At 34.0% G+C, this 23,073-nt stretch overlaps 1 protein-coding gene across 2 annotated transcripts in view; it reads right to left on the reverse strand.

Moving 5' to 3' along the window:
* The window catches only part of LOC124410717 (NAD(+) hydrolase sarm1), a 182,054-nt gene that overhangs the window by 117,440 nt on the left and 41,541 nt on the right, over positions 1-23,073 (reverse strand). The window contains exon 1 of one of the 2 annotated variants that reach the window (XM_046889319.1): positions 19,102-19,264. The exons of the other annotated variant lie outside the window; for it this stretch is intronic. Coding sequence (XP_046745275.1) covers positions 19,102-19,200 — 99 coding nt within the window. The 5' untranslated portion in view covers positions 19,201-19,264. Of the gene's footprint in view, positions 1-19,101; positions 19,265-23,073 lie in introns of those variants that run through there. 2 annotated transcript variants of the gene reach the window in all.

The following is a 23,073-nucleotide window of genomic DNA, read 5'->3' on the forward strand; positions in this document are numbered from 1 at the left end:
ACAATATATAAATGAAATTGTGCATTGAAAATTAAAAAATAGATCTTGTAGTTTCTAGAACGTCTGAATAGACAATTTTTCTTCGATTTGAAACTGTCTTCAATTTTTCGTGCGACTTTTGGTTCCTGAGACACTTCTGTACGGACATTTTGTTTCGATGACTTCTAGAACCTCCCCCCTCCCCCCTCCGCGCCCCTTAGGACCCTTACGTAATTAATAAATGGCCATTTTTCGGTCGCAATACGCGATACCGCAATTACAAATCAGATTTTTCAAACAATGAGAAGGATTGATTGATGAGCGATAATCGATCGAAAATCAACGCAAGAGATTAAAAATTAGTGCTAATAAGTAAATACTTCATCTCATTGAAAGTTTATAACAAATCGTCTGGTTACAAAGGATCGCAATTAGATCGCGTAATCGGTAAATTACAAGACGTTGCGTCATCCATCTTTCTATAAATCTATATATTTATAAATATTATAACGTCTGCAATCCAGGGGAAAAAGATTTAAGTTCACGACATTCCATTTTCCCAGGTCATCTATACTACAAACATAGATTGAGTTGTTCAGTAGTTTTAAATTATATTGCTGAAGCGATCGTTAAATCGCAGAAACTTCAAATGCACCGCGTGAAAAAAAGGTCAATTCTCTCAATGAAGAAATTAAGACAACACGTTGTCATACAACTAGTGATTCCTTACGTGCATATTTTTGTTATTGTTATTATTGCATATTAATTGGAGCAAATCGCTCACATTGAATCGAGGTCTAATAATTATTATGTAAGTAAATTCACGCTGTTATGCTTGGCGCGGATCTAATGTGATATGTATAAAGACAAATTAGTTATTTATCACACATATATGCCGCATTCCCTGTCAGCTTGCGTTCGATCCGATTACATAGTCACGATTTTTTTTTTTTTTTAACCCAATTATCCGTCGACTATGATTTTTTTTTCAAGTATAAGGTGAAAAGTGAAATTCAATTTTTATTGTCATTCGTGTATCATTATTATTATTAATATATTTTTAATAAATAATATCTTAACAGTTCATTTTGAGAAGAACACCAAAAAATAAAAACAGTCGCTTGATTGTCTTAAAAATTCACTTTTTATCAAAAACTTGTTTCTCCCTCATTTCCCGATGCAAAGTGAAATAAATTTTACCGATAAGTCGGTTTAAAACAATTAACGTCCGAGTGAAAGAGAAAAAAAAAAAAAAAAAAAAAAAAAAAAACCGAAAATTACGCACAAAAATAAATCGTCGGATCCGTCAATTAACCGATCGTTCGCTGAATAAATTAAATCAAATTATATAGAATGGTGAAGAAAAAAAATTTCAAAAAATTATGTTATGCAAATATTAATACAAAATATCACCGACTGGAGATGGGTATAAATAAAAGGATAAAAATTGAAAAAAAAAAAAAATAAAACTGAATCGGCACGGAATGCCTCGTATAAAAAAAGACGAGTCGCTCGTTTCTTTCCTTAATTTCTGCTTGTCCTCGACTTCGCGTAGCTGAGAATTCTGCACCAGCCTAGGCGTCAATTATTTAGGAACTTAAATTACCTCCCGTTCGGGTCGCCCGGACAAAGATATCCGATCCCGACGATACGCAGACGAAGATATTATACAGTGAAATACGCACAGCCTTACGTAAGAAGTCTCTAATTGGCAAATGTACGAATTGCGACCTGATTTTTGTCTCCTTTATTCAAGTTTCTTATAAAATTCGTTTCTTCTCCTCGATGTTAATAAACTCTAAATAGTGAAAATGGTCTTTTAATTTTTTTCTTCAAGTTAACACCCCCCCCCCCCCCCCCCCCCCCCCCCCCTCAAGACTATCACTATCACGAATTAGGTTCTAAATATTTTCGTCACAGTTATATTATGTATTGTAATATACGATCTTCCAGGGTATTTGTTATAATATATTTGGTAGGTAGATATATCTGAGGTATTTGCGGCATGCCAAGCCGATTGAGACCAAGTTATTGTTATATCTATACGTAAAACGTGGGCACGGTCACGTACAAGAGTCGTCGAATCATGAAGCCTTCGAGAAATAGTCGGACAAATAGTACTTAGAGTAATTTTACGTTTCTGATCTAATACGACATTTAGGAAAGAATTTTAATCTTTTGAAATATTCAAAATATAATTTCATTTTAATTTAGTAACAAGAAAAAAAATAAACAAACAAACAAACAAACAATTACCGCAAGCACGATGAGAATCAAATAGATCGATTTATTCATAGTCATTAAAGTGGAATGTACCTTGTATACAATTATTACAAAAGTATAACGAATTTTGACCAAATTTTTTTAATTTTACATTTTTGCCGACATAATTTATCACTATTTTCTATGACACTGACATTCAAAGTCTTAGTAATGCGGATAATTGTCTCTAGCCTGATTCGAATGACAAATACAATTTGTAATTGATGATATAATAATTGATAAGATGATGAAAAAAAAAAAAAAATCACGTCTTTTAGTGGCAACTGGCGATATATGAAATTGAAATTACAATTAAATTCTAAGCAATCAAGACGAAATAGAATCCGAATTGTATCCACATTTTTACGCATTCGTATAATTTTGTATATAAAACACTTGCGTCCAAGAAATTTCAGACTTAACACAGTTTGTATTGAAAAAATTCGATCGAATAAGATAAAGATATTAGCTAATTACATAATTTGCGAATTGTAATTGATTCGAATGAAAAAAATATGAATCACTAATTAGAAATAAAATTTTCATTCCGTTTTCCCTTAATTACAAACATACAATTCCGCTCTGAATACAAATTACAAATTCGGATTTGTATTTTAGTTTTGTCAAATTGTAAGAAAAGAAAAAAACAATTGAAAATCGTACGTATTTGGTTTTATTATTATATTTTTTTGGTAATTACAAAATCGGAATGCAATTTGAATTAAATTTTTTTCTCAATTCCAAATACAAATAAAATTTTTTATTGAAATATGTCCAAGTAATTACAAATCACGATCAACCGGTGCTCGATATTGGTTTAGACTAATCGAGGACTTTGCAGTTTTCCGATTTGCTGGTTGATTTTCGCGAGGTGAGATAAGACGGCCGTGGATTGGCGGTGAGTTTTTCTTTATTTTATTTTATTTTATTTTTTTTTTTCGGCGGCGATCGTTTTACACCGTAAATGGATCACGTCGGTCGCGTTCGTTGCAAAACAAGATCAAACTACGCGACGAGAGGCGGCAGAAAGCGAGAAGTATTTACATCAGGCTGCCGAGATGCTCAGGTGTAATTGATGAGTATGAAATGCATGAGGTGGACTGCTGCAGAATGATTCTGGCGTTCGTTTTTGGTCCTTTGGGGATTCTGAGATTTCAAAAGTGGAAATTATACTCGCGGCAACCTCGCCGAAGGTCCTTTGTGACTTTTTTGACCTAACATGCCATGCTTAAGCACACACATTGCAAGATCTCGCAGGCTTTGTTCTCCACTTTCTTATTCTAGTGCATGGTATAAAGAATTTACAGGAATAATTTTTACCCCGACTTCAAACGCGGCCTGCTTTTAGTGGGAGGGATTTTTCAGAAATCGAAAATTCCGAATAAATGCAAAAACACGGATATGAATATTTAACATCCAGTAAAAATTCTTACACACGGATGTTTAACGCCTCTCAGACTTTTCAGTCTCGTTTTGATCATTATTCCAATAGCTGTGAATCATTTGAATCGTCTTTAGCGAGTCGTTCGATTCTATTTTATTTTTTCATTTGTTTAAAATCATTTTTTTTTAAATCGATTTCATGAAGATAAAACCATCGACTTTATCCGCATTTATCACGAATAAAAATATATCGAAATCGGATGGACCAAAAGTATGAAAACATCTTGAAAACTGAAGTTAAATTTTTCATGAAATAGATTTCCAAATGAAGAATCAATTTTTCAACAGAAAAAAAGTTTTGCAATTCGATTTCGAAATCGTGCATAATCTCTTTCGATCTTCATTCAATAAACTATAACATGGAAGAAAAGAACGCGTCAGACTGTTTTAAACAGACCCAAAAAGTGTAGGTAAATATCGAAACCTATAAATTTTCGAAAACTTCGTCTGAAATTTGGAAGAATTGCCAACACAACAAAGTTAGAAACGCGTTTCTCATCATCCACACGAATTCCTCGACTTCCGTAGAGCTTTGACTCGATATAATTTCTTGCGAATCATCAATCGAACCTCTAAAAACCGCTAAGGTGGATTTGCCAAGGATACAAAAAGCGGCAGCGACTTAAGCAGCGAGACTTATACAGTATAGACTCAATGGCTGGTCTTTGCCATAATAAAGAGTCGAGTTGCAACTAACAAATCGACCACCGACGACGGTGTGCCATTTTTTTTCCAGTCACAGTAACAAGCAGAGACGCAGAGCTTTCATTAACGACGTAGAGCAACCCAAAAACAGAGTGTCATACACAATAATAACAATAATAAGGATAGCGACAAGGATAATAAGGATGAGAATAAGGATAAGGACAGATAAGGATAAGGATAGATAAGGATAAGGATAAGGACAAGCGCGATAAGGACAGCGACTAATATAATAAGGATAAGGATAAGGCCAACAAGGGCAAGGATAGCAATACGGATGGCACCAAGGACAAGGATAGGCATATACAGATAAGGACAAGACTAAGAATAATGATAAAGATAATAGTAAGGAGAAAGCAAAGGCGTGCAAGAGAGTCTCGCGGGGAGCGTTTAGCTAGGCCGGTAGAAACGAGAGACGAGCAAGGCGGAAATCCGAACAAGAATAGATTAGCAACTCCATCTGCGCCTACTCTCTGACAAGAAAAAATTTGAACTATTTTGGGCTCTATCGGTAAGTTGAAATAGAACAGTGATGAATCACACGCCTTAACTCTCCTGTCGCGGCAAAACCTGCAACGTCTGTTAGTTCTTCGACTAGAATTAGTATTCCTTCCATTGTTGAGTTCGTGTTATGTGGATTGATGAAGACGAATGGTTTATTTGAATTCTAGACGAGCCTAATTGCCATTTAACCTATTATAGATGTTTAAGATATTTAAGTATTATTTTTTTCTATCATTTGGTTTCCTTAATTTGAACCATTGTAAGGTTACTGTGAAAAGTTCGCATGAGTCTTCGTTAAAATGTTTACTTAGAGAATACAACAGTAAATATGTTTTTAATTAATTTTTCTTCGCTAATTAACTTTTTATAATCTATATATCTTTACTCCAAAACTGTTTAAAAACAGTCAAACCATTTCTATGTTGCAATTTTTTATAAATATTTCTGCTATCATAATAATAAGAGGAAGTTCTAACTCTTCTGAAATTTTCCTGAAACCCATTTTATTCTTTTATGAATAAGAACTATTATAAATAAGAAGTAATAAAAATTAATGAAGAAAAATGATATTGAAATGAACAATAATAGTAATAATAATTATCAATGGTATACCCCAATGGGTTTAAGCTCATACTCTTCAACCATATTCGAATGGCAAGTTTGGTGGAAAATAACAAATAAAAAAAAAAAAAGAAACCATTTACAAAGAATAAGGGTTATAATAAATTAAACATTTATTGCCATGTATATTAAACAATTTACCGTCACTTTTACTCATAGTTAGAAAACGCGGACGAATGCGATTTGCATGCAATAGCAGTAGCGTGGATATCACTGATTGGTAAAAATGTTTTTCAAAAAAAAAAGGAAAAGAAGAAGAAAACAAGGTTTCACTTCATTCACCGATCAGCGTATAAGATTACTGCGTGACTGCGCGCGTAAAAATATTATCAGTGGGAATTATATCCACGCCGAACGGGTTAATTAATTCGGAGCGATAGAAATCTCACGTAAAGCAAGGTGCTTACGTATATATATATATATACATTATACAGTATAATATCAGTGAGTGAGTGAGTGAGTGAGTGAGGACTTCCTTTCGACTCTGCGTGGACGTCGAGTGTAACCGGATGTGTGAAACGAGTGGAGAAAATGTAAAAAAAAAAAAAAAAAAATATCAGGATAAAATAAAACGAGGCTAAACAACAACAAAAAAAAAAAAAAAAAAAAGAAAAGGAAAAAAACGAAAAAACAACGAATATATCTACAGCAAGGCTGCACCCTGCACTTCTATGCAAATACGTTTCTCGAGTAGCAGCGAGAAAATCATTTAAATAATAAATTATGTTTATCAATGAACCGAGGCAGCCGTATACTTTATCGCCTGTGAGGTAAGATCCCGTTTTACATTTTACATTTTACATTTTATGTGTAAGGCATTGCGTATTTGTTGTTTTTTGAAAGATTTTGTATTTTGATTTTTGTTTCTTGGATTTTCTCGTGTATTTTTTCGCAATAAAGTTTAACAATTTGAATTCAAGTGTTTTTCGAAATCGGTTATTGATTAAATCATGACAACGCAGGGTAACATAATATATTTATAAATCAAAGTCAAATAATTGCACTCCAAAAAAAAAAATATATGTATCTATATAGATCGTCTTCACCCACGTTTCACAAATCGATCGACGAAACTGTTATAAATTAAACATAAACACAATTGTAAAAATGTAAACTTATGAAGGAATAATTTAGTATCGAAACAGGAAGCAGCTATTTGGGTATGAACTTGACTAAGTAACAACTTACTGAACTTTTATTGGAAATTCTATTTGCGAGATAATTAAGACAGAGACGAGATTTTATCTCAATTTTTACAACGATACGAGTCAGTGTGCCTCATCGCGCCATTCCTGACGAACAATTTTGTTCAAGATATAATAATAACCGTTATTCATCGATGTATCAATTAACCGAGTGTTCAATCGTTTCACTTCGACGCAATTATTGAAGCAGGATATGAAATAAGGATGTCTGGATATTGTAAGGCACACGTCGCTGATACGTTGATGGAAAAAACGTTCATTATCCCAAATAATACACACATACACACACAAAAACACACATATGTACCGATCAACCGATCTTTTTTTACCGCGCGTCCTTAATCTCTCCTTCAACTTCCGCCTCCCCTTTAATTCAGACTCAATCGTGAGGTTAAAATTTTTGCTAACAAAATAAAGATACCGGAAAGCGCGTGAACGGAGGATATAAACCGAAACGAAATATGTATTTTTAGCAAAAGTTTTATCATTTTTTTTTTTTTTGTAAAACCGAGAAGACGTAAAGACGGTAGAAACCAGCGCTTAACGTCCCTGAAATTACGGATGAACGTCGTCCTTGAAATCGTTGAATGAAATTCAAGTGGGAAGCGGATGAATGAAAGTTTGTAATCTCTAACTTTGATCGGGTTCTCAGCTACGCGAGTATCTGACCGCCTATAAACTGCGTGGGTTAGACGTCGAACACTAGCACTTAGGTACCTCCACGTAGTTCGAGGTGATTGGTGAACGGCAAGGCACGATATCAATTACCCTCATCGATATCCTGCCTTCGGGACAAATCAAACAGAAGAAGAAGAAGAAGAAGAAAACGCTACCAGTGAGATGTGCAATGTGAACCTGCAGATTAAGGAACCATAAGGTTCCAATGAAGAAGAAACAAGAAGAAGAAGAAAACGCTCCAACGGTACCAGTGAGATGTGCCTTATATCAATGTGAACCTGCAGATTAAGGAACCATAAGGTTCCAATGAAGAGGAAACGTTTCTACAGTAACTGTGAGACAGAAGAATAAAAGAATATCATCAGTGTAACCCATAACCTGTCATGTAATGGAGTTCAAAGATCGAGTACTGCTTGTGAATCTTCCTCTTCACACCATACCGAGTAACGACAAAAGCCTGATTCAGACCCGTTTAATAATTGTAATGTGTGACTGATTTGAAGACTGAGAAAATTTTCCGATCCAAGTTCGAATGAAACCGTTTGAAACTGACTGTCTGAAAGACACGATCATCATCGTGAAAAGTAAATCAGACGTGATGGAGCAACTGGGATTCCTGATCGCGACGCTCATCATTGTGAAGCATTGTTGTGACTATGAGGTTACTTGGATGCTCGTGAAGCAGTTGTTGCACTATCAGCATCAGGAGGTGCCGCTTTGTTTTGGAAATGTGATTCCATGCGTGTTGAAGGTACACAATGGCAAGATTTCCGACACTACCAGAGTACAAGGTCCGCGTCTGCTTGCTGGATGATTATGATTGTACCATCGTTTCGCCTTCATCCTGGGTATCAAAGTATCTACAGGCTCGCGTCTTTTATCAACGAAAGAGTTGCAGAGTCCGATTATACGAGTGTACGTGCAATGTGTACGCAAAGGAGTGAAGGTAAAGGTCCATTATGTTGACCATATAACCAGAGAAGGCTCTGGTGCAACGGAAGGACGGTGACACTGTATAACCACACCATTAATTCCACACCTCGTCACACGTGTTCTTGTACTCTGAGTCGCTGCATGCATACATGCATACATGCATCCATGAATCCATTGAGGGGGTGGAGAAGTCGACGAGTGTGCAAACCTGCACGAGCCGCGAGACAAAGGAGGATATCGTTTGACGTTTGTTACAGAGTTCAACCGAAGCCAAGGCGATAACCCATCGTCAGGTCCGACTGACCGACTAATGGATAGGTTGATGGAGGTTTACTGTGTCTATGACTTGAAATTGGTGAAATTGAATAAAGAAAAGAGAAGAAATTGAAGTAGATTACAGTGGAGAGTAGAATGGCAGGTTAAGATAAGGGATGAGATAAGATAAAACTCAAGTTAGAGGTGACAGGTAGAGTAAAATTGAGAGGAATGTGAAAAATGGAAGTGAGAACTGGATACCAATGCAATATAGATGAGGAACTTTAGGGTAATCCTACTCAATGAAGTCACGAATTTAACAGTTGGAAATCTCATTATCAATCAAAGGCACTTAAGCGACAAAAACATGCTTTGAAACAGCGAGGATACAATTTAGGTAAATGAAATTTTGGAAATTTTTACTAATCACTTGAAATTACATTCCACAGAAATCATGAAAATCGTTGCAAGTTTTATGGTGAATACCAAATGATTTCAATTAATTAACATTCCGTTATAATGTCTTTCTTACTACAAGTCCATTCGTTGATTTCCAACCTCCTAACAAGGAATATCAGTTTGGTGTCCCCCCTGATTACGTTGAGACTCATTTATGTTGTAGAACATTGAAAACTAAGAGACACGTTTTTTTTTTTATCTGCAGAAGAATGGTTTAAAGGGGTCAAAACGACCCCCAAATATGGGCACTCAACGGGGTGATTTCTTGACGTATTCTTGATGTGTTTGAATAAAAGCAAGACTGAAATGTCTTTCAATGAATAAGAAAACTTCAGCGTTAGTTTCTTTCAAATCCATCAAGCGCATCAAGAAATCACTTCGTTGGATCCCCATCTTTGGGGGGCGTTTTCACCCCTCCAAACCGTTTCTCCGCAGATAAAAAAAAAAAATATCTGAGTTTTCGATGTTCTACAACATACATGAGTCTCAACAAAATCAAAGGATTGGCACAAGCCTGATGTTCCTTGTAAATGATTTTCATTCATGTCCAATGATATTCCAGCGTTTTCATTGATTTCCCGTGATTCTGTTCTCCCATCCCTCCCAATAGTTGGAAATTAGAGGTTAAATGTTACATGAATCGATGTGAAAAGATCTAAATAATTAATTTGGTATCCAAATAAATGATTCCTTGGATCAAATCAGCTCAAAAAGCTTATCCACGTGGATTATTAAAGTCAGGAGTTACCATAAATTCAAATAAAAAAACTTTACTGTGTTTACTACAACTTAATTGACTTTCGGGTCAATCGCAGCGACAAAAAGTGTATAATAATTGAATCCTATTGCACGATAACTAATGACTATCATCCTGGAATATTCATTTATCGTTATACCGATGCCGATATGATAAAATTACGAGGAAAAAATGAATTTGAGTTGTTTCGAAAAAAATGTAAAACCTATTTAATGAAAGAATGTATAAAAATTTACAACTTTTTTCGTGAAGATGAAGAATAAACGACGCAAGAATAAAAACGCCTGAGTTCGAATGATGAAAATCGATGACTTTCATGAGAATTAATAAAAACTTATAATTCGAAACTCTGTTAACATCCAGATAAAAAATGAATGAAACAGATGTACAGACTTGTCAATAATTTTCGTAGAATTATAATTGATTAAACTATCATAAATGCGTCAAATTTCCTGCTACAAAATTTAAAAAAATTATTGATTTCTTGCGAAATGGTCGGTAAATGAATTTTTTTGCACATCACACCAGGAGAATAGATGATTCTATCATGATATAACGCGTGTACCATATTACAACGTGAACGAATAATAATAGACTTGAAATAAGCCAATTGTAATAGCATATCAGTAGAGCGAATCATCGTCACGATAATCCGACCTTGGAGTGAGGTGAAAATCCATTAAACCCACGTATATGCGCATTTATTACGACGAGATGAGGAATTTTCTTATCAGAAATCGCATCTGTCGTAAACGATCATCAGTGTCAAACCGGACGATGCGGAATGTAGGATGCACAGTTTATTATTACTGCATAAGCTTGATCGTTAGATCCAAGGCCTTGAAACTGTGCAAGAATTCAAAAAAAAAAAAAAAAAGAAAAAAAAGAAATAAAGGCTTGAAAATAAAATCCAACTAAAGCTTGTCAAGTTGGATTTAGTTTGTAAAAAAAAAAGTCCGTATGATTCTAGAAAAAAATTGTTAAACAAACGAGTTTAAAATTGAAATACATTATTATTGATAAAATAATAATTCTGTGTAAAAAAAAAAAAAAAATCATTTTATTCTACTGTTTTTTCATCAAAAAGTTCGTCTAATCACTTGTTTCAACTTTTTGTTTTTTATTTTTTACGAAACTGTACGTTTTGAAGGTATAAATTTTGAATTTCATGCGATGTTTGAATATCAAGATGCACGAAAGAGGAAATAAAATAACTTGAAAAAAGATATATCGAGTATGGTGTATGAAATTAGTAAGTAATACGATAAACATACAACAAAGCGAAGAAACATGACAATATTATAAACTGTGCGACGAAGAAATGCAAGTAATTTGCAACTATAAAGATAAGGAAAATTGTAAACAAAGATAGCCCGTCGGTCGTAGGTGGTCGTAGTAACAAGTTGATACAACTGCGATTCAGTAAACAGAACATGTGTGCCAATCGATTACGTACGTTCCGTAATATAATATAATATAATATAATATAATATAAGGATGCTTGGATACGCACAGTGTATCGGCAAAAAAAAAAAAAAAAAAAAATGGACTCGCATGTAATTTCAATATCTTATGTAGGTACTTACAGCTATTTTCAGTTATCTTTGAAAGTAGGTTGAAAATGGGATACATACGTTAGCTTAGTTGCAATAGAGAAGTGATAAAAGTTGTTAATGTTTCTGTTCGCATATTCGAACGCAACGAATTTATTTCTTAATCATTTTTATAGTCGTCTTATGATGAAATGCATTTTAATTAAATGATGAATTGAGATTTTGTCATTTTCCAATCATTCACGCAGGATAATTGTTTAGAAAATTCATTTGCCTTGTCGCGATCGAATATCAAATTATAGAAAAGGAATTCGGAATTGATTTTTACGTGGGCGGTTAAGATTGCATAAATAAAATTAGATCGACAAGAAAAGTTTTTGTACGTTGTTCCGTGTTATTGTATTTTTACGGCATGGGGATTGAAAAGTCGACTTTTTGTGGCAGTTTTCGTTCCGTAAAGTGACGCTTTATACGGCAGCGAACAAAGTTGCGGAATAAAGTCTTTATTCCATAGTTTTGATGCGCAGTTCGAAGTGCGCATCCCAAACTGCCGAATAAAGTAGCTTCGTCGAACAGATCGCGACATAACCTCACTCTTCGTTTTGCTTTTCAATCCCCATACCGTAAAAAATATTGCACGTGGCATGCCCGTAAACCGTTTTTTGGCTCGGATAATTTCAGTACTCGCTTCCGGCTCGCTTCCGACTCGCCTTCAGTTCGTCCTGAAATCTTTATTCTTGCCAAAAAAACAGGCGGTTTACGGGAATGCCACATAAATAGCTATTATCAAGTCAAGGCTTGTTATCGCAAGCTCCAAAGATCTCTTTAAAAGTACGAAAATAAGAAAAACCGGAATTGTAATCAAAGGTTTAGGTATAATCGATGATTCGTTTCAAATTGTTTTAAAAATGGCTAAAAGTCTGATAGATTCGTTCGATTCACTTTGAGATATTTCATTTCATTCGAAAGATTATTTAACTACAAACGCACGGAAATGGATTCGCTTTTTCTTTACAATTAGTAGTGAATTTAATATTACCGTTTACTGATTACAACAGTCTTTCGATGAAAATAAGCCATCGCAGAATATTTTTACAGTAATCTTCGTAGCTAACGACTGTAGTAATTATCTAAATAAAACAAAATTAATCAAATGCATCGAATTATCGACTAGAAACTCTTCAAGCGAAGGGTTATTCACTCAAACTTTTATCTTACACGTGATTTCATGATTTCGTGACTTCCGATTATTTCACACGATTTTAAATATGATTTTTCATGATTTCATCCGGTATCTGGTATCAGATGTTATTCTGGATGTTTCCACCTGTGATTTCACACGATTTCATGCAATTTCATTCTGATTTCAACTGATTTCGAAAGTGAATAACTTCTTCAAGCTTTCATTAAAACTGACAAAGTGATAAAAATTTATTTTTCTTAACAGAAATTGAAAATAATTCGATCCAAATCACTAGCAAGCAGCGAAGCTGAAAGGCGTCCAAATATAGATAATAGACGTAGTAATCTAATAAGTATCTAATTACATATTCACGATATACCTTCGGTCACAATTGTAATGGATTACAGCTCCAATAAAGTAAAGTAAAGTAAAGTAAGGTAAGTCCAAGGTACATGCAAGATTTGAATGAGACATCTGCCTCGTATAATAGACGCTAGATTATACGCTAGTGAAATATATAACTTATCTTCGCCATTGTCTCTGGAAGGTCTGCAGTATAACCCGTACTTTTACCAATACCACCTCCCGGTTTATTGAGGAGCAATTGATGTGACCTCGATATGGACTGTGATCTTGGCCACCATATCGTCGCAAAGATCTCTAGTCCATTCGAAATAGGTCTGAATTAAAAACAGTCGAAATATGGCTGCATTTTTGTATCGACAGAGTTTTTCGACCTTAAGAAACCGAAATCCGGAGGCATTTTTGAGCTGCATTTCCGGCGTTTCGAGAAAACAGTGAAATTTCATGTTTTTTGGATTCTATGAAAAAACTGATACCGGTAGATTGAAAATGACTTGATCATTGTCTAGAGCGGAAAATTCTACATCGAAACACGTCTTCATATGTTGGAAACAAAGTCGGATTAACAAATGAAAAATAATGAAGTTATTTCACAAAAATTCTCCAGATTCCGTCGATAAGTAGAATTTCTTTTTGGAAAGAAAACAGAAATATTTAACTTTTTTACGGTCTCTTAAAAAACTGGTACAGATAGATGGAAAATGACATGACCATCGTGTAGAGCGCGAAAAATTCTACATCGAAATTATGTCTTCACATCTCTGAAAAATTAAATTTGCGATAAATTCACGTGTAAAAAATTTCTCGCTTCGAAAGTCGATTGCAATGACGAGAAGAAGAAGAAGAAAAACAACAACAACAGCAACACAAAACAAATCATTGCACTTATTGTTCCATTTTATGTAACACTTGTTGCAGGACTACGAATAATGAGAATGTGATTTGTGAATATGAAACAAGATCTATAAATCTTAATAAAAGAAAAAAGTATACACAATTCGCTTAAGTAGATATGAAACGGTATAAAAAAAATTACTAATTATAAAATGAAAATCCCATTTGCCTGATAATTTTTTATAAAAATTTAAATTTTGTTTCTGTCATCTATTATACCGAAAGGAAATATACTCTAGATAAGATTGCATTAATTGTTTTCCGCAGATAAAAACACGATAAAGTTTACATTAAACAATTCGTCGACACAGTAATGAAATAATTCTTACAAAATTTTAAGTTGAAATTTGTTTAAACATCTTGTAGATAATACATTTATAACAAATAATTAAGTGATGCCGCAACATACTTTAAAATCCGAATAAATCAATTCTATTATTATTTATCATTTATTTTCTTATCAAATTCCCAGATTTACCTTATCCAGGTATAATAAATAATGAATCGCATATGTCGTTCTATTCCACGGACTGATATGAGTATTCATTCACATGTCTACATACCGGTGTGAATAAATTGGATTCAGAAAGTGGCTAGGCACCGTCGAGCAGTTGGCAAACGCCAATTATCTACTTGATTTATCAAACCGTTATAAAAATCTATGGAACGGTTGAACTAACGTTGGACTCGGTAGAAAAAAGGCAGTCCAATATATTATAATTGACGGTCAAGATGTGTTATGTATATTGCATACATACAGGTATATTGCATAATTATACAAAGAAAATCTAAGCGTATCCATTTAATAAAAAACTCAGACTAGAACCCTAAATTTGAATGAAAAGAAATTTTTATAAAAATTTGATTATTTGATTTTCAGTTTATGAAATAATTTTCAATTTATTTTCATTCCGATAAAAGTATTATTAATTTGTTTTAAAGATTTGTAAGAAAAAAAAAATTCATTTGTCATCTATATTTAGTTTTAAACGCAGGTATTGCAATCGAATGCACAGGATATTCCCCGAAGAAATAATCCCAGGTAAGTATTTGTCCGCAAGTATACATATAGGTAAATACGTAAAACATAACTGATGATGGTGTTTATGCGTGTGGTTTATCGCTTGCCGCACTCGTAAGGCAGGTATAAAGGTATGTAGGTTTGGTTATAGCAGCCTGCTGAGTGGTATGGATTATAGGTTGGAGTAAAGTTGATAAAGATGTTGAAATTTCTTGGAAATTATCGAGAGCCGCAACGACGCGATTCTCCCTGATCGACGATTCTATCAACTCTATAAGACAGGTATTGATTGCAACAAGTTTTTTTTTTGGCATGATATATATAGTATAATGTTGCAAGCACGTTGTTGAATTGCTCGTGCATGTATCGTCGATACTTTTTCTATAGTTTTGTAAATCTCGTTGTCCGTAATTTGTCAAAGACATTTTGTTGATTCAGATTTTCTTCTTTATCGATTCGACTTTTAAGGAGTGTGAACGGAATTTTTTTCGTTTAAATAATTTTAATCTTCAACATCGAGTCAGCGATGTTATAATCAATAAGCTGATTTAGAAATAGATGAAAATCGAGTTCGGATGCAGATTAAAAACGATGTCCAAGCTCGTAACAATGCATTATTAGGTAAAAATTGTTATTTTGCAACTTTTATAAATACTCCTAAGAGTGAATAAATCGTATAATGAAGTGATGAAACACTTTTCAAATATTTTAGAAACTCGATACTTTCAAAGTAATACTAATGTTCGAAGTTACTGATTTTTCCTTAAGCTTCGTTACCAGTCGATACCGACCGAGTAAAATGTCACTTCTTTAAACTACGAATTACAATACGAAATTGTACAATATAAATACCCAAAAACTTTTCTGTTTCAAGCCAGATAAAATAACGCCATAATGCATTCCTGCAATTAGCTTTAATTCAATTACAAGAATAAATTTTCTGACATTAATGTGGCTTGAAACAAACATTTATATTCAGTAAAATTTTGTTTAATATCGCATCTACAATCGCTCTATGTAATATTAGAGCCTTTTGATAATACTAAGAATAATCGACATTTTACTCAGTCGATAAAGTCCGACTAAACGGCATCTTTCTGACGTAGCTAACCTCAACTTTGTGATTAAAAAGTATTTAAAACAAACTTCGACTAAACATTAAGTGTATAAGAATATAAAAACGTCTATAGTTCTGCTGTTATTTGAATTTCGACTTTCTTTTCCCCAGAGTTTTCGCTGCTCTCCTTGGATTTGGATACAAAGCTTCTTTGAGTAAATTCATCCGGAAAAATTGCTCCGCCGATAACGTGAAAAAAGCATGCAGGTAAAAAACACAAGGTGAGCTTGTCCTGAAGGAAAACTGAGGTTATGGTAGCTGAAACGCGTGTGTCTGTCCACGTATTCGTGTGCGTTATACACGTGCATAAATATAGATACGTGCGAGCACAAGAGGCATGGACGTAGGTGTGGTATACAGCGAGAAGGTGAGGTTAAAAATAACTCCTGAAAGCACAACGACCCGCGACCGTTAAGAATGCAGCCCGAACCTTTTTAAAAGCCGTTTAAATCTCCACCGTTGCAGTTCACCACCTGACCTAACTCACGGCGATGAGAAAGATGAGAAAAAAATCTGCAACCCAACGGATTCACCTATCGAGACTTTGTGTATACATATATATATTAGTGTGGCGCAAAAAAACCGACAATTTTTTTTTACTTTTGATTCTCGTGTGACAAAATGTTAGTTTTTGATGTTTTAAGAGCCGAATCCAAGGGACAGCTGAAAAAAAAATTTAAGAGGTTCCTCAAAATTTTTTTAAATGTCAAAAATCGTCAAAAAATTGAATTAAAAAAATTATATTTTCAGTATTTTGTTTGATTTTTAATTCATGTCGTGGTGTATTGTTATCGATTCTTTCTTACTAAATTGAAGAAAAAAAATTGATGAAATTTTAATATGAATATTAAAAGGTCGCTCGAAAAGATCTAAAGAAATGCACCAAAAAATTGAAAAAAAATTATGAGCGACCTTTCAAAATTCAAATTTTGAACTGAAACTTTCGGGAAACTAATTTTTTTTTTGTCTATAAAATTATACCGTAACGAGAAAAAACAGAAAAACATCGATTTCTGACGTTTTAAAAAATGTGGAACGACCTCTTAAAATTTGTTCTTTTGAACTGTCCTTTGGAGTAGGCTCTTAAAACATCAAAAACTAACATTTTGTAACACGAGACTCATAAAAAAAAAAAAAAAATCATCGGTTTTTTTGCGCCATCCTAATATATATTTATATATATATATAATGTATATGACAAAGAAGAAGCGTAGTAAAGAAGAGAGTATAATTGATGTGCGACAAACTTTTGTACGTATTTCGTTAATTCTCTTTTTTAAGACACGGTGAAAATCGACGATGATTAATTATGATAAACATGCCGAGGTTTGATAAGGATAAAGAAACAAAAAGTGGCTTCAAATTTTCAGCAAAATGTTATATTTCTCTTTGAAACAACGTCTTTTTAAAGGGGTGCCCTAGTCGATTATGACGTTCACGTACATATGACCGATTATCATGTGGATGAAGTTTATAATAACGTTGAATGTCCAAGATTTAGTAAACCATAGTTAAAAAAAATATACTTTTATTTTGAAAAGCCAAAGTCCATGAAAGTCGTTTTTAAATTGCCCAATACTGATGATTTTACCACGTTTTTATTAGTTTACTTTCTTGTCTCTGTCTGTTTGTATCTTGTTTGTTCAGTAAAAATCTTGCAATCGATTTTAAACTAACTTCCCAATGAGCTATAGACTTGAAATTTCAAACATGGAACATTAGAACTGGACGACAATGTAGTATTATTATTATTATTATTATTATTATTTGTTTCTTTTCGGTATAAATTTTGCAATTGATTTCAATTTTTAGCCTGAAGTTTCGTCAAGTTAACATGACTAACTTCAGCCTGATCAAATATCTAATACCATGTATCGCAAACATGAAAAAAGGCTTAACAGCGTAGTTTCTTCAGAAATTCTGAACAAAAACATTTCAACCGATTTTCATTTAACGCAAAAACAAAGTAATGGTATAATTTATACAAAATCTTAATAATAAATTAGTATCATTCGTGCCATTACTTTATATCTGTGTCAAATAAAAATTTATAAAATTAGTGTTTTTGTTCAGAATTGCATAGAGAACGACACCTTTAAGCTCTCTTCACATTTGCGATACGTGAACTTAAATATTTTGAGATATGTAAATCAACACCCTCTTAAATTTTCAGTTATTATACGAAATTAGTATATAACCTACGTGTGTCGCTAGTGTCTGATGGAACCGATCGTTTATCTTGCACGTATAGCACAAAGGTGTATAAATTACTGATATATATATATATATATATATATATATGAAAGAAGAAAGGAAGAGAAAAAGAGGGGAAATACTTATGAAATGTCGCAATTTCCTCTTCACGATATCTAATCTTTGATGACTCGAGAGAAAATAACTATATATATGCAATACGTCCATCCATCCATTCATCCATCCATCCATCCATCCATCCATCGTGTTTAATTGACTGTCGTTTATATAGGTTTGCTAGACTAACGGAGATTTCGACATTGCATTCGTCGAATAACACAAGGTTTCACATTTTCCATCTCGCTATTTTTATAACAGCTGGACAAGGCAGAGATGATTGACGAGTTGAAAGAAAGGTGGAGGGAAAGGGGGGTGGAGGGGGGGGGGATATTGTGAGAAACATACATTGGAAACTTCAAACTATAATGTATATCGATGGTACTTGACAGAAAAATAATAATAAAACAAGACAAGATCGATTTTCGTTCGTCGTTAAAATTTTGAAACCTCTTTTCGACTCGAATTGAACTCGATTTGATTAAAAAAATCACACTAATTAATTTTAATTAATCAAAACCATAATCAATACGAAATATATTGAATAAAAACTTTTTTCTAATTACTCATCGGGTGGAATAATCCAGTAAGATTGGATTTCGCAAAATTGATCCAACAATTGTGCATGTCTATGAATAAGAATATTTGAAATTTTTAGCAAACCAAACTAGCATCAAATCATCGATCTAAAGTTGCAGAATATTGAGATCTAATCATCGTCCAAACTCCAAAGCACCGTTGCATTAAGAATTTGAATTAACAATTCGAAATGCTCATCTCGTGATTCGCTAGTGTTCTCTATCCATGTTTAACTATAAAGTTTGTTCATTTTTGGCGAAAAAAAAAAAAAAAAATGTCTTACCAATTTGTTCCTGTAGTCACTAGTCGAATGGCCGACATGAGGAGCAGTTACACTGCGTCGAAACGGTTTGAGACCCCGAGGAGGAACGGTGGTCTGCATTTTCACACCAGCTTGGAACTTCCTCTTCTCTATGAATATTAATATACTGTCTTTTCACAAGCACTATATCACCCGAACGAAGAATCCTTTTTGCCAACTATTCTCTCACTTGTTTACGATAATTTAAGGTTCCTTACATCACGAAAGTGGATTCACACAGCACCATATCGACGACGTTGTATTGGACTGCGGAAGTGATATCAATAACGCGTTTGATTAGTTGATCGGTCGATAAATCGATCGCGGTACCGATCAATTCGTTCAATTAATTAACAGACTAATTAGAAGAGAGAGTGAGAGAGAGAGAGAGAGTTGGATATAAACGAGACGTGAAACACACAGCTGATTCCATCCTCTCCGTGTCTCGTATAACAAAAGCATGTGTACCATATGTGGGCATGTATCGTGTTCAACATATGTGTACGCGTGCATTAACGATATAATTATAGGTACAACGTGTTTGTAAACGGAATACCGATTGAACAGCTGAGAACAGTACAATTCGTACGCGAGGATATACCCGTTAGCACAACAGGTGAGTATCCATAACAAGTCGTATATATAATATATGTATATGCATATGGATAACAAGTAGAGTTGGTAAACTGTAACTCAAGTGCGCAGTTAAGTTTTACGCACAAGAATACCTTTTCGATAAATTTAAGGAACAAGAATGGAGTTAAGTGTCCCAATTATTCACAAGTTTAGAGGCAATTATTGAACCGTTTAATTTTCTTAAGTAATAAATTGATGGAAGGAATCGTGAATTCCAGACACTACAAAGTTATTTTTTTATTTTTATTTTGTTTTTTGCTGTATTCAGAACTTGGGATTAAACAGATGCAACCAAAGAAGGTAAATAACTAAGACACTTAGGTGAATTGTTAAACGAAAACAAAAACGAAAGCAACGTGTTTACCAACGATTTTAGCACTCGACAAACCGATTGCGATACTGGGAAGTTACGAGGATCGATAGACCTACAGTGACACTGACAATGAGAAAGTAGCGATATTCGACTAGTTTCAAATTCGTTCGTAATTCATTATTCCACGGTGTTTAATGAGGAAAATGACTTCTACAGTGTGTTTGATAGTACAAGTGAAGTTTTAACGTTAGCTGAGAACCGATGTAACGATTTTTTCAGATTAGATCAATTGATCCCTATTTTACTCGATTTTCTAAAATATCAACGGAAAATTGCTGCGTCATCTTGACGGACTGACAAACGATCAATTATATTTCACGGAAGCAATTTCGTTTCCGTTAATCGGAGTGGATAAAATCTAATTCACGATCGGTAACCGGACGATCGGTTAGAAAATCGGTATCATCGAACCGATTTATGCAGTCACAAATTTTCCGAACGAAGTTAAGACGCTCTGAAATAATTTCGGAGGAGAAACATCAGGTCAACGATGTCACAAATGGCACTGCACTTCACTGTGTAAACGCACCTGGATTTAGAGAAGCGTCGGAAGTTTAGCGACCGGCAACCGATCTCGAGGTAATTTATCGGCCTTTGCGACACCGGCGTCGATGGGGAAAATCGACGCTACTGACCCGGAAAATCTAATGTCAAATGCCTGAGGAGATACCGAGGAAACGACGAAAAGCTGCCGGAGGATCGCAGGAATCCGGCATGGCGTCGCGGCCTGTACTAAACCGACGAGTCGTCTGGACTGGAGGTGGGGGCAGACTGAGAGCGACGACGACGACGACCGGAAAGTTGGAAGGGGGCAATATTAGTTCGAGATTAGAATGTCCCGGCTGTAGGCTGTAGGCTACCTGCGCACTCTCAACTTTTGCCTTAACTTTTGCCTTAACTTTTGCCTTTCCCGTCCCTCTCGTCGAGCGCTTTCTTCGATTCCGCGATCGTGCGGAAATTCAGCGAAGTTGGATTTGTTGTTGGATGTAAAAATTTTTGGATAAATAGATAATTTTTTTCATTGATTGTTGTAGAGAAGAACTTTTCAACTTGTTTAAACACACGTAGATCACTGTTCTGCAATTTGAGAAAGTTGAGAAGTTTAATTTATACCTTTTCTGAAAATAATTTTATTTGTTATGGAATATTTATTGTGATTTACAAAAGTTGTTCAAATCTTAGGACGTTTAAAAGTTATTATCGACTGCAAATTTTTATCATTGATGTTAGTTTTTAATTTGTAAGTGTCTCAACAATCGTAATGTATTTTATATTTTGTTTATAATTTCTTTGTTATAAAATGACGTTTTTAATGCTCAATGATGTTTATAGATGAGTAAATAAGTGAATAAATAATTGTTATAATCGCAAGATGAGGAGTTTTTTTTTTTTTTTCTTTCTGAATGTATGGAAATAGAAGATACTAGAATTATAAAGAAAGTTTGAAAACTGTTTCAAAATTTTTGAAACTTTTGAAAAACAATTCATTTTTCTGCTCGAAGCTGCATGTATTTTGAGCGAACTGCATTTCATGCTGCCAATAAGATTTGAACTATTAATTCATAGTCAACAACAAGTTATGTTTGTTAATTCTCGAACAATGCAAAATCATCAAGTTTAATATACGTTTAAGTCAGGTTAAAAACGTAGAATCAAGCACTGAAACAGACAGAAATTGTTTCTTTTAAGCAGTTCAATGACATTTTATCTTGAGAAAATTATCCAAGTGCGATCAATAAAAAATGTACGATACGATTATACACATCGAAGCCTAATTTCGTTGTTTTTACACGATAATCGGTATAACAAACGAGATTAATTGCTTCACAAAATGAATTTCAGCACAAAGAGGATATTTTTAATGCGTTTTATTTGTTGTACATAAATTAATATTATATATATATATATATATATACATCGATATCCACGCAGCTTTGCGATAAGAAATAGTCCAAAAATTATTTACACACCGTCTTTGTCGTTTCGAGATAAGGATATGAAAACAAAAATACGAACTCTCAAGGTCGATCAATATCCGATAACTCGCATGAATTTTCTTGACACGAAGTGCAGAAGCAATTGAGAATTAAAAGACTCGCTTTCTTCGTTTAATTTCGATTGTCCAGCTTCTGTAATGAGTGAATTTTTTTCAAAAGGTCGTTTTTCAAATTTAATTCAAACAAAGAATCCAAAAAAGTATTTCGCAAGTGTTCTAAAACGAGAAAACAATTTTTGTTAAAAAAATTAATCTCTGAAAAAAAAACCCTGCTAATTGCCCAGCAATAATTATTCATACTCAATCCTTCATTAATTATATCCCAACAAAATCCGCCAGATCAAAAACTTGCAAACACTTTTATTACCACCGATTTAATAAAAATTTGGCGATTAATATCAGTCTTCGTCGATCTGATCGAAAAGTTTTTCACTCGCAATCAATCGGCTAACTGCTCAGTTATAATCATTCTTCTACAATTTTTTCACGACGATATCGCGACCTCAGGCATAAAAAGTTTGCTACTTATTACATGCATGCAGGTATAAGAGCCTCGAAAGAAACTTAGGTGGAAATAACCGGCTGATACAAAAGGCAGATGTGGAACGAATTTAATGCGAAGACGAACGTCACAGCAGCAGCGGCTCATCAGCACTGTGTAAGTATAGTTATACGATCTGTTCAAACATATTGTAGTATGAGAAGAACGTCACATGATCCGCCGTTTCACCTACCGCAGTGTTGAACGAATATCCTCTCTCTCTCTCTCTCTTGCTTTTTTTTTTTTTTTTACACATTTAATTGCAGCGAATCGCGTAATGTATAGGAATGTGTGTTTAATTGTTTAGACCGTGTCGTTGTATCCTCTAAATAAATTTTTATTACGTATGTGACGACGATTTTGCTAGAATATTATAAATTTAAGGATATATACAGAGTGAATTGTTAA

Source organism: Diprion similis, chromosome 9 (genome assembly GCF_021155765.1).
Source record: "Diprion similis isolate iyDipSimi1 chromosome 9, iyDipSimi1.1, whole genome shotgun sequence".
NCBI lineage: Eukaryota > Metazoa > Arthropoda > Insecta > Hymenoptera > Diprionidae > Diprion > Diprion similis.